The 13,211-nt window shown below is 35.3% G+C and overlaps 2 protein-coding genes across 2 annotated transcripts; one reads left to right on the top strand and one right to left on the bottom strand.

Moving 5' to 3' along the window:
- Positions 1-4,619: 4,619 nt before the first annotated feature.
- Positions 4,620-10,416, top strand: LOC141706853 (polyadenylate-binding protein 8-like). The gene is made up of 9 exons (XM_074509722.1): positions 4,620-4,972; positions 6,232-6,350; positions 6,812-7,468; positions 7,572-7,649; positions 7,732-7,821; positions 8,107-8,244; positions 9,206-9,382; positions 9,476-9,679; positions 9,763-10,416. The coding sequence occupies exons 1-9, from the start codon at positions 4,747-4,749 to the stop codon at positions 9,994-9,996; spliced, it is 1,923 nt and encodes a 640-aa protein (XP_074365823.1). The 5' UTR covers positions 4,620-4,746; the 3' UTR covers positions 9,997-10,416.
- Positions 10,417-10,922: 506 nt separating this feature from the next.
- On the bottom strand, positions 10,923-13,211 carry LOC141706852 (uncharacterized). The gene is made up of 5 exons (XM_074509721.1): positions 12,783-13,211; positions 12,599-12,694; positions 12,442-12,507; positions 12,261-12,326; positions 10,923-11,420 (listed from the first exon to the last, which is right to left on the bottom strand). The coding sequence occupies exons 1-5, from the start codon at positions 13,065-13,067 to the stop codon at positions 11,133-11,135; spliced, it is 801 nt and encodes a 266-aa protein (XP_074365822.1). The 5' UTR covers positions 13,068-13,211; the 3' UTR covers positions 10,923-11,132.

Raw genomic sequence — 13,211 nt, 5'->3', positions numbered from 1 at the left:
TTGCACACTTGAGCTTGTTCTTTAGATATGCATTTTCTTGTTTTAAAGCTTCAAGCTCCACCAACAATAATTCAGTTTCTTATTTTTCATTTTCAAGCTTCTCATTCATTTTTGTCAATCTGTTCACTTCTTCATTTGCAGCCACCATGCTTGTATGAATGTGAAACATCTTTGTACTTATCTTTTCAAGAATTTCCTTATATTGATTCACATTTAAATCAATGGTAGTAAGAGTTGATGTATGTACTTTTGATGAGGATGATTCACCTTGCTCCAAAGCCATTAGAGCATAGTTTCCAACTTCTTCATCTTCATCATTATCTGAATCATCCCAACTCTTTCCCTCTGCAATGTAAGCTTTACTTTGCTGCTTTCTCAGAAGAGCTTCATACTTTGCTTCCAGTTCAATATAAGCTTTGTCTTTTTTTGCCTTCTTGGGTTTCCTGCATTCTGTAGCAAAGTGGCCTAGTTCATCACAATTGAAGCACCTTATCTTAGATCTGTCAACAGATCCAGTTTTGTAGCCATTCTTGCTATCAGAATTGTATTTCCCTTTTTTTTTCAAGTTGTTATCTTTGTTGAAAGACCGTCCTTTAGTCTTGAAGTATCTTGGCTTCTTTACTCTAATATTAGAGAATTTTCTAGCAAATAGGCCATTGACTGATCTAGCTCATCCAGTTCTTCAAGAGTGTAGAACTCATCTTCTTCCAACTCCCAAATGACTTGTTCCTTTGAATCATTGGTTCTTTGCTCACTTGTTGAGGCAACTGGAGTTTGAGATCTTGGCTCATCAGTAGATGTTTGGCTCTCATTGACAATTAAAGCACTTGAGCCATCTACAACATGTTCTTGGACAGATCTCAATGATTTCCTTTGAATCATTTCTAGTTCATATGTTTTGAGAATTCTATATAGATTTTCCAGTATTTTTCTGCTCAAGTCTCTCCCTTCCCTAATTGCTGAGATTTTCAGTTCTAAATGACCAGGTGGAGTAAGCAAGAACTTTAGGTTCACTTAATCAGCTTCATAATATTTGTCATGAAGTTGCAAGTCATTTATCAACTTCTTAAACCTTTCAAACACATATGTTATACTTTCCTTTGGCTTTGCCATAAAACCCTCATACCGTGAAATCAGTATTCTTCTTTGGTTTGACCTGACTTCTTCAGTTCCCTCACACAATATCTCTATCTTTTCCCAGATCTGTTTTACAGTGTCACGGTTGACAATGTTGTTATACATTACATTGTCAAATGACTCAATTAAGATTAACTGCAAGGCACTATCCGAGGAGACTTTCTCTTTCTCAGGCTCAGAGTATTCTGCAGGGTCCTTGGGAGCATAATGAGCTGGAATAACCATATCTCCATCTGTAGATTCCTCAACTCTAACCATAGGAGTGAATGACCCATTATTGAGGATCTGAATGTAGAGTGTATTGGCCATCCTCATAAACAACATCATTTTCTTTTTCCAAAGAGTGTAGTTGGTTTTGTCAAAGGTAGGAATTTTGATGCTACTGATTTTCTGTGTATTCATTCTTCCAAGATCTTGAATCTATTTACTTTCAGATTTTGCTCTGATACCATTTGTTAGGAAATGAATAACACACATAGGGGGGGGTGAATGTGTTTTAGATATTTTCAGGCTTTTCTTGAATGATTATGGTTGAACAAAAATAACACACAGGGGGGGTGAATGTGTTTTAGATGTTTTCAGGCTTTTTTTGAATGATTATGGTTGAACAAAGTAAATTAAATCTTGTAGTAAAATGTGTTCATGCAGAAATTAAGCTTGCAGAAAATAAAGAACACAAATCTTCAAAACTCACTTAATTTTATATTAAAATTAAGAATATTCTGCTACAAAATTTCTAGGCTCTTTGTTGATAAAGAGCTTAGCTTCCTCTTGAGAGAGTTACAAGATTTCTATCTAAATTGTTACCACTGACTGAAGGACCAGTGTTAACTTTATAATTCAGTTAACTGTTGGTTTATACAGTGTACAATAAGACATGCTATTAGCTTTTCTAAACTGTCACTTGTCATTTCTATTTATAGAAAAATAACTCTTCCATTTATGGCTTAGCATATCTTTAACATCCTATGATTATCTTGATCTTCCTCTATCAGTTAATCTTCAGCATTGATCTTGCACATTCTTCAAGCTGCTTTTTGTAGACTTGTCAATCCAGTTGGTTGGATTATTTGTTGATTGTTTATCTTGAATATTGAACTGGTCTGTGATTTTGTACTTTGAGAATTTCACTCGAGATCTCCAATTAGGCATATAGAGATCTTGACATCTCGATAAGTATAATGACTTATCGAGATCTCTAATGCTTTAGTGAATTTGACTTATAGAGGTCTCTGAGTTCTCGAATGAAACTTTGGCTTGTTGAGATCTCTCAGCACCATGTCTTCACTTTGACTTGTCGACAACTTAGAGTTGTCTAGTGAGTTTTGACTTATCGATATCTCTGAGTTATCTGATGGATGTAGACTTGTCGATAACTCTGAGTTCTCTCGTGAAGAAATGACTTGTCGATTTGTCCTCTAGTAGTTGTAAATTATTCATTGAGTCCCATAAAAAATTGACTAGGTTTGATGTGTTGCTCATAAACATCAATTTTCTGAGAATTGTGACAAGCACAATTACTCGCAATACAGACACATTTAGGAATCGGGGACAGACTATCCAATTCATCAATAAGACCTCGAAATTGAGTGAAATAAGTAGTAATGGATTTGGTACCTTAAGAAAGAGATGCAATATCCTTGTGTAATTGAAACAGATGAGGCACATTAGTCCGACAATATTGAGCAGTTAGATCAATCCAGACTTGGTGAGCAGTGGACATGTAAATTACATTTTTATGATTCTCGGAAGTAACATAGTTGAGAATCCATGAAATAATTAGATCATTGCTTCGTTTTCAGAAAGAAGCAGATGCATCAGTAGGTTGAGTCAACGATCCATCAATAAAACCTAATTTCAGTTTTGCAGAAAGTGCAATTTGCACAGATCTACTTCAGTGATGATAGTTACCATCAGTCAACAATTCATTAACAAGTGCTAAACTTGGATGATCAGCAGAACTGAGAAAATAAGTATGATTAATATCACTTGTTATAGCGGAGTAGAGGTAAATACAATAGTCATGTTTGTAGAAGCGTTTACATCGGAACCATATGGTCGTCGCATAAAGAAAGAGACGATGAAGGACGAGAGATGTAGAGAGATCGAGAGAGATGGACAAATTCAAGTAGCAGAAGTGATGATTGTCTCTGATACCATGTCAAAATCAAAATTTCATTTATAGAGATGATAATAGATTACATGATAATATTGAGAAAGTTGAAGAAAATCAAATATAACTACATTTATGATGTAATGTGAAAAACTTAACAAACAGAATTATATAGATTGGTACATATACCAGAGAATAAAAGACTCATTATATATATGTGTGTGATTCTAACTGTCTAACTAACTGAATTTGCCACTTGGATACATGCTGATGTCATGGAATTGCCAGCTGAAGTAAACACTGATTGAATTTGAGCCTTACTGCTCTCATCAGTGTTATCAAGGAGAAAGTTGAAAAGCATAACTACTATCAGATTAATAACTAATAACTATGATTTAAAGACAAAAATACTATTTAATTTGTAGATAGTAATTCAGCCTAATAAAATCATATAACAAGAAATATAACTCCCGCCGTAATTTTAAATTCACGTTTACCTGGATAAACGTGATATGTGAATAGAAACTATACAACATAAAATCCATTATTTGAGATATACAAATCTTTTCATTGCATACTCTCAATTATTTTGAAAAACACTTTTTCATTATCGTATATGTATATATATCACCATTGACCATAATATAACTCCAACGAACCTCCTGAAATTATGTTGGTACAATATATAAAAACATGTTTTTTTATTTAACCCATTCACACAATATTATAAAAATGAGAAATTAGAATAGATCGGCCGAAATATCAATTTAGGATTAATCGGAGAAAAAAACGAATGCATCTTATGTTTAAAATTATATTTAATTTTAATATCCTTACTTTACTAATAATTTATAAGTTAATATACATTTATCATATTATATATTTTAAAATCATTTAAATTTAACTAAAATTATGTATTATATATAATAATTTCTTTGCAATATACCAATCAAGAAAAAAATATAAGAATTAATCGGATTTGAAAAATCAAATCGGTCACGTGTCTTTCAGACAATTAATCGGGAATTAATCGATAAAATCAAAAAATTTTAGAACCATGTATTCACATATTAAATACTAAGAAAGAAAAACTAATGTTCTAAAAATCATTTAACTTGATACGTACTTGTAACCAAAAATAAATTGTTTCAAATTTAAACAGTATTCTAAAAAGCATAAATCGGACTAAAGCGGCGGGAGATCGAAACCTTGGAGGACTTGGGCGGTAAAAAGAAAAACTCAAGGAAAAAGAAGCGGGAGACGCAACAACCCAAACCAAATCCAACGGCTGAGAATCGCAGTTAGATCTAAAACTACCTGTCTAGGGTTACCAAATCAACCGCCTCTCTATAAAACCCAACCAACCCCCTCTATTTTATCCGTTGCGGTTCGCAGACATTTTTTCTGCCTTCTCCCAACCCTAAAATAAATCTCTCTCATTTTAATTATCACAGAAAATCACAAAAACAAATTAAAAAAACCACAAAAATTCACAAATGGCGCAGATTCAAGTCCAGCATGTACCGGTCACTAACGGCGTTACCGCGGCGGCGGCAACGACGTCGTTGTTCGTCGGTGACTTGGAGCAGAACGTAACCGATTCGCAGTTGTATGATCTGTTTAATCAAGTTGGACAAGTTGTTTCTGTTAGGGTTTGTCGAGATTTGAGTACTGGCAGGTCACTTGGTTACGGTTATGTCAATTATAGTAATCAGCAAGACGGTTAGTTAGTTTGTTTCCTGAAGTGTTTGTTTTTCGTGTTTTCGTAAATGAAAGATTTTAATGTACGTTTTTCAGATACTAATTTGTCGATTTTGTGGATGGAATGAGATGTAATTAGGAGTAATTAGGTGAAATGTTAGTTTTAGGTTATATATGTTTGTTAGTTGTTACATTGTCGAAATTGTGAGTTTGTTTCGTGTTGTTGGTTTCGTAAATAAAGTATTGGAATGTATGTTATTCGGATAATCGGTTGTTGATTATTTAGATGAAATCTAACCGGAGTAATTCACATTTGGTGTAGTTATAGTTTATATTAGGTGAAATGTTAGTTTTAGGCTATATATGTTTGTTAGTTGTTACATTGTCGAAATTGTGAGTGTTTGTTTTGTGGTGTTGGTTTCGTAAATGAAGTGTCGGCATGTATGTTATTCGGATAATAGGTTGTTGATTTTGTGGATGAAATGATGTGTAATGTGGAGTAATTGAGATTTGGTATAGTTTTAGTTTATATTAGGTGAAATTTTAGTTAACAGAATGTTTTTAATCATTTAAGCTAGAATAGGAATTTAAGTTTATAAATTACTATGTGTGTTTGTTTAAATGGATTGATAGTAGATAGAAATGAGGACTCTGACATTTTATTTGTTTGGATTTATACAATGTTTGTGTTCACTTATTGCTATTTCCTCGGAATATAGGACTGTAGTGTCTACACTTATTATTTTAGGGACGATTAAGAAGTTATGCCGTCTTTGTTGCGATAGGCTCTAACACAAGGCTAGAATCAAAAAACCCTGAACACAAGGCAACAATCCAAAAACGCGAGACATATATGGAATCACACTAAATGTGTGTAATTTGAAGTGACAACTGACAATGTATATACTATATATTCCTATTCACTTTGAAATTGAAAACAGTACAAAATTAAAACTTTACTTCAAGTAGAATTTATATGTATGAGAATGGCAATTATATGTGGAGACAGAACACATTTTGTGTCTGCATTTTTGGATTGTGGCCTACTGTTGTGTTTGTAATCTGATTTGTAAGATAAAATTTACAATGTAATCTCGTTTTTACTTATTTGTTCCAGTCCTGTAATCATTCCCCTTTTGGCTAGTCCTGTTGTATATATTTACCGTTTGTTATGTTCATGCACATGAGGAAGATGCTGAACCTATACAATTAAGTGTTGTAATCTTTGTACACTCCTCTAGAAGTGAGATGTAAAATTCTCTTCTTTTATTTGCTTTCAGGGGCCAGGGCACTCGATGTCTTGAATTTCACTCAGCTGAATAACAAGACTATCCGGGTTATGGTTTCTCATCGGGATCCTAGCAAGCGAAGGAGTGGGACAGCTAATATCTTTATCAAGGTATTAAGAAACAATCGAGCTCTACAACATGTTAAGATGCTTTTGTTGCCTTTTGTTCTCATGGTCAATTTTGTCCCGTGTAGAATAGAGTTACCTCCATATTTCAGTTATCTCTTTAATAAAAGATGATGCTATAATTTTAAGAAAGTCTAGCATCCCAATCCAATTCTTGTTCCCTCGGTATAAGGTTAAAACATGTGGGATGTGTGCTCTTGGTGTTCAAACATTTTTGACGTTCTGAAATATTAAGCCTGTACTAATATGGGCAATTATGTTACTTGATGACTGCATTTTACATGTATACTTTCGGAGATATTTACTGTGGCCATTTAATTGTGTTGCAATTGTTGCTAATCACCGGCATGAGTGTCCATGTAGTCTGGGTTTGTATGCTTCTGATCGCAAGTTATAGATCAGAATTCCCTAAAGTTACTTAATTATTCCAATTTATGTTTGTGCAGAATTTGGACAAATCGATCGATAGCAAAGCCTTGCAGGATACTTTTTCAAGTTTTGGGACTATCCTTTCCTGCAAGATCGCGACCGATAATTCTGGCCAGTCTAAAGGCTATGGGTTTGTTCAGTATGATAGTGAAGAAGCTGCTAATACTGCAATTGATAAGCTAAATGGCATGTTGATGAATGATAAACAAGTTTATGTTGGTATGTTCCTTCGTAAGCAAGATAGAGACACTGAGATAAGTAAGACTAAATTTAACAATATATATGTGAAAAATTTGTCCGAATCGACTTCTGAAGAGGAGCTTAGGGAAATTTTTGGAGAGTATGGAACAATTACCAGTGTAGTAGTAATGAGGGATGGAGATGGAAAATCAAAGTGTTTTGGATTTGTCAACTTTGACAATCCTGAAGATGCAGCTAAAGCTGTTGATGCACTAAACGGAAAAAAGGTTGATGACAAAGAGTGGTATGTTGGTAAAGCTCAAAAAAAATCTGAAAGAGAAGTCGAGCTGAAAAGTCGATTTGAGCAAACTGTGAAGGAGCAGGTGGACAAATTTCAAGGGCTTAATTTGTATGTCAAAAACTTGGATGAAACCATAGATGATGAAAAACTGAAGGAATTGTTCTCTGATTATGGAACTATATCTTCATGCAAGGTTAAAAATTGTTCACTGATTTTTTGAAAGTCTTCTTTGTATGCGTGTTCTGCGGACAAGATTTTTTTTGGTAGACTAAATAGCTTGATGTTCATGGTTTTAGGTCATGCGGGATCCTAGTGGTATAAGCCGAGGATCTGGATTTGTTGCTTTTTCAACATCTGAAGAAGCTTCTCGTGCTGTATGGTCTTCATCCATTCTTTTTTCTTGAAAGTCCTAGGATCTTATAGATATGCTTATCAATTTATTTACTCAAATTACAGCTTGGTGAAATGAATGGCAAAATGATTGTTAGCAAACCACTTTATGTTGCTCTTGCTCAGAGGAAAGAAGAAAGAAGAGCAAGGTTACAGGTACAATAGTCACATCTACATGCATACTGCAACATTTATGAGCAAAATTATCTTTGGAATAATGTTTTTAAATCCCACCTGGAAGAAATTCACTTAAGTGCTATAATTTTTCCTTTCTCTGCTTGTTGTTATAAAGGGAAAAATGTTGATCCTGAATTATTAGATATATATTTTATTCTTATGGGCGTCTGCTACTGCTGTTTAAACTTTAAAGGATAAAGGTTAATCCTAAATTATTGGAGAAATATCTATCCTAAATTAATATGCATAGATGGATGTATGCAGGCCCAGTTTTCACAGATGAGGCCTGTAGCCATGGCTCCTTCTATGGCTCCTCGTATGCCAATGTATCCACCTGGTGCTCCGGGTATGGCACAACAACTCTTTTATGGTCAAGCACCTCCTGCAATGATCGCGTCTCAGGTACCAATATTCTCTAGGCTTCTGCAAGCAGGATTCATAATTTCCAAGTTGAAGTTCTGTACATGTGTCCTGTTCTTTTAGTTTACAAAGAATGTGAACTATGTTCTGTGTGCACAATTAACTTAATTATTGCTTGAAAGCTCATAGGGTTTTTTAATCGGTCCATGCAATTTTATAAGGCAGATACTGTTCTGTTTATTATTCTTTTAAAGATATGCTTGTTGAAAGAATTAGCTGTTTAATATTGCGATAAATTTCTTTCTTTGTCGCACAAGATTTCAATAAAGTCTTGTTTGTTTGATCTTAGCGGTTACTTTCTGTACGATAATAAGTTGCTTCTGATCAGACTGTTATATGGTCTATTAATGGTGAAAGTAACTGGGTCTACACACATGATTCTTTCTTTATCCATTATTTTAGCTTTGAATACTAGATTTTCAGCTGACTATTATAGTCATATGACTTTACATATAGGAGAAGGTTATAAACCTGGTTGTGTATTTTCATCTTATGTTGGCAGTGTAAGTAACTAGGCCTGCACACATGGAGAACTGCTAGGATACAAGAAAAATAAGTTATGTCTTATGATGGTTTTGCACTAGAACTAGAGTGCATGTATGCAATCCGGCTTTAGTTCTCATTTTCATCTGTTGTCTATAAACATTCTTTTTGTGCAGTTTACCTACTCTTAAAAGTTACTTTTGATAGAATCCAGGCATTTGATGTTTAGGTCCTTAAATTTTTTTGTTATCCGTAGTTTAAATAACTGAGTAGGAAACTTTTGCCAGGAAAGGAACTTACCTGGTTGGGTAAAAGCTACTACTAGCTTACATAATTCCTTCTAGGAACTAGGTTTTTCTGGTAGGAGTTTCATGCCATGCAAGAATTCCTGTTATTTATTCAAGAAATATATGGCGTTGTTTTTCAAAAATTTATTTGGCTTAATCAATTTTCTCTGCAGGCTGGTTTTGGCTATCAGCAACAGCTGGTTCCAGGAATGAGGCCTGGCGGAGCTCCTATGCCAAATTTCTATATGCCGATGGTCCAACAGGGTCAGCAGGGACAGAGGCCTGGTGGAAGGCGTGGAGCTGGTCCTGCTCAACAAACTCAGCAACCTGTTCCTATGATGCCACAGCAGGTTACTTGAAGTTCTGTAGTGAATTTATAATGCTGTTGCTCATTTGTTACTTGAGATATGTTCAGTTATCAATGTGTGTCATGTTCTTTTCAGCTCATGCCCAGAGGGCGCATGTATCGTTTTCCACCTGGTCGCAATGTTGGAGATGTGGCCATGCCAGGTGTTGGAGGAAGCATGCTTCCAGTTCCTTACAACATGGGGGGCATGCTTCCTAGAGATGCTGCAATGGGTCAGCCTATGCCAATTACAGCGTTGGCTTCTGCACTAGCCAATGCTCCATCGGACCAGCAAAGGACGGTAAGCTTCTGTACAATTTTTTTGAATTTAACCAAGCTCTACTTTTAACATTTGTAGGTAATAACATTATTTTTTGATGGCAGATGCTTGGGGAAAATTTGTACCCACTTGTGGACCAGCTAGAGCATGATCATGCGGCCAAAGTTACGGGAATGCTTCTAGAGATGGACCAGACTGAAGTTCTGCATTTACTGGAGTCACCTGATGCTTTAAAGGCGAAAGTTGCTGAGGCTATGGATGTCTTGAGGAATGTTTCACAATCTAATACAGCTGATCAACTAGCCGGACTTTCTCTTAGTGAGAATCTTGTTTCCTAAGCATGGTTAGCTAAAATGCCTGTGTTACTTCTGGAGTGAAGGTCGGAGCTGTTTTTTCCCCTTTCCGAAGTGACATTGTCAACCAAAAATCTATCTGGTGCATTGACACGTTTCCTTGTTAGAATCAAACTTGCTTTTGAAGGATACATTTTTTAGTATTAGCTGCCTTGTTATTTCGGGATTTTGTAGTGAAGGCCAAGCCGAGTTTTGTTTCCTTTTTAAAATTATGTTAAACAAAATTTTATCTGGTCCATTGGCAAGTTTCCTTGTGACAATCAAACTTGCTTTTCAGATACTGTATGTGTTTGATTAGCCCACTTAAATTGTTTTGTTAAGATAAGTTGTAGTGGATGACCTTTATGATCTGTTCAGTCTTATACTCTTATTAATTGTTCAAGCATTTGGAGGGATTTGGAAACTTGTTAATTGTTAAGTCTCTTTTATCAGGATAACCGTGTACACCTAATTTGACCTACTTTCACTTTGAGTTGTCTTAAATACTTAGTTATTTATCAATCTGATACTCTGATAATGTAATTGAAATCTTGGTGTGTGAGGGTAATCAGTTTGCATATTGGTTGCTGTGACGTTTCTCATCCAAGTGGTGTTTAATTTGTGAACCACTAACCGAGAGCTTTACAATTGCTAAACGCCTACCACCAATCTCGTGTTTGACACTAATCTTATTGATAGAAGCCATTGGAATTGCTTTTCACACTTTTCTTATTGATACAAGCCATTGTAAATCAAGCAGCATGCTCAGTCATCACTGAGATGATCCTATTTCTCTTACTTTATGGTGATCCTAAAATTACACATCATGTAATAGTGAGATGAAGTGTATCTCTGCCAATATCGTTTTGTAAAATTTCACCAACTTGAAATGTCTTGGATGTACGAACAAAGTTGGTTCAAGTTGCCAAATCTGTAGAAAGTTATTTTGCAGTTTTATGTAATAATTTAAACAAATGCAAAAGATGTTCATTGCATCAGATGCCAGAAGGCAAACAAGTTATTCTGATCAATGTGTTAAACATCCTATACACCTAGCAGAAATGGACAGTGACCATGAAACATGGCCCTGTCAATAAATTATACAGCAAAATCAATTCTAGAAAGGTGAGAAGTTGAGGAGTTCACATTGATTCAGGAATTGAAGGATTCAAACCATACGAGGTTTCTGAATTGTTGATGTTAGTTGTTGATGGCATGACGACTGATTGGTTTGATGGATTATGATTCGACATAAATAGTGTTGGATGTGCTGAGAACTTGGGGTCCGTAGATGCATCTCTTCTGCTCGTATTCATCAGTCGGTTTCCCTCGTTGTAGTCCGACCCTCTCTGATGAGTTAGTTGCGCTGTCTGCAGTGTTTCTGGCAAGTAAACTGGATTCAGACCTAATCCATTTCGCATAGTCAACATCTACAAAACCGACCAAGCTATGAATTATTTTGAGCAATAAAAATAAATTAGTGTAGAGACTATAGAGTGAAGATTCTTTAGATGGAGTCTGCAGACACTAGCACATATTGCTTGCCACATTTATCTGTTACAATCAGTGTATTACCAAATAATCATTCAAGAGTGTAAAGTAAACCATATCCATTAAACCCAAGATGTCTACGGATCTTACTTATGAATACATTAATGAGTTTTAGCTTAATGTAATCTATCTTTGCTATCTGATTGCGAAGTATATTACTCAGGAGGCACTACCTCAAGCCAGATGATTAAAACTCGAAACACTCAAGCCAGATGTTAGTCTAAACCTAACATCTGATGCCATGTTAAGAAGCCTAACTCTTCCAAGACCGTGATGTTTCAGTAGTATTTCAGTAGTAGAGTGGCTTTAATTAAATCAATCTTAAATTTATAAGCCAGTACATACTTTTTATTGTTCTTGCAGAGTGTCATGGCTCACTGCAACGGTGCAACCTCAAGAGCCGAACATTCATGATACTATTAGTTCACATCCTTGACCGCAGGCAGAGCTATTATTCATGTAATGAAGCTAGAAACTATTCCAATCAGCGGTTAATGCTTCGTATCATCTTATTTCTTCTATACTACAAGTTCGAATCAAGAATAGCTCACTAACATCTAGTGTAGATACAAAATTTAAATATAATTACTCACACCAACAACTTACTTCCAACAATTAGATGCACTCTCTCACTAATTCCTCAGCAAAAAGATTATGAGACATAACGATGTAGATCGGGAGAGAGGCACTACTATAATATATCGACATAGAACATGTACCTGTACTTGTAGTTGAAGCTGCTTAAGATACTCAATTGCTTCATCGAGCATAGAAGCCTTATCAGTCTATTACGACACAAAAGACCAAAACATTCGTTCAAGAAATAAATTCAGATAATCCGTTAAAAACATAACATAATTTCGCCTGAAAGCAACAAAAAAACGAAAACTAAAAAAGAACCTTATTAGAATTCGGGATCAAGTTCTGCAGTGCTTTCAGTTTCTCGTTAATCCTGCTTCTCCTCCTCTGTCCAAAATAAATAATTAATCACAAACACATCACCTCACTTATCCAATAAATTCGATTAAAATTCATCAACAACATATCATAACCTTACCTTTTCTGACAAATTATGAATCTCGGCTGCTCTAGTCCTCTTCGAAGAAGAACGAGGCGGAACTGAATTAGGCGGCACCTCCGGCTCTTCAGGCTCCTTAAATTTCAAAATAAAAAAAAATTATCGATCAATAAAATTAAAATTAGTTATAAACTTTAATAAAAGGAACACTAGTTAACCTCACCTCGCAACCAAAATCAAACTCATCAGCATCAATATTAGACGAAACATTTCTCCTGATCGGATCAGAATTCTCCGCAGACGAAGAAAAATGACCCGAATTATTTTCCCTAGTCTCAGACGGATAATAACTACCATGATGCAGATAATCTCGACCACTTCTGTGTTTATACGGCACATACGGTGGCACAGCAGCAGAGTTCTGAAGGAGATTGTGCAGAAAAGAGGACATATCTTCTGATTCAACCGCGGAAGAATCACGACCGTTGGTACCGTACAGATCTGCCATTATAAGGGATCACACAGAGATATGTTTGTTTGTTTTTGTCAAATTATGTAGCAGCAGCATAAATAATAGTGTGCAATAATGAGAATGTATATGTATATGACAAACGGTTTTGAAAGTGTGTGTAAATAAATGAGAAGAGTGTGT

This window comes from Apium graveolens, chromosome 2 (assembly GCF_009905375.1).
Source record: "Apium graveolens cultivar Ventura chromosome 2, ASM990537v1, whole genome shotgun sequence".
Classification (NCBI taxonomy): Eukaryota; Viridiplantae; Streptophyta; class Magnoliopsida; order Apiales; family Apiaceae; genus Apium; species Apium graveolens.
The sequence above is the reverse complement of the archived record's forward strand: the minus strand, read 5'-3'. Positions and strand labels throughout refer to the sequence as shown.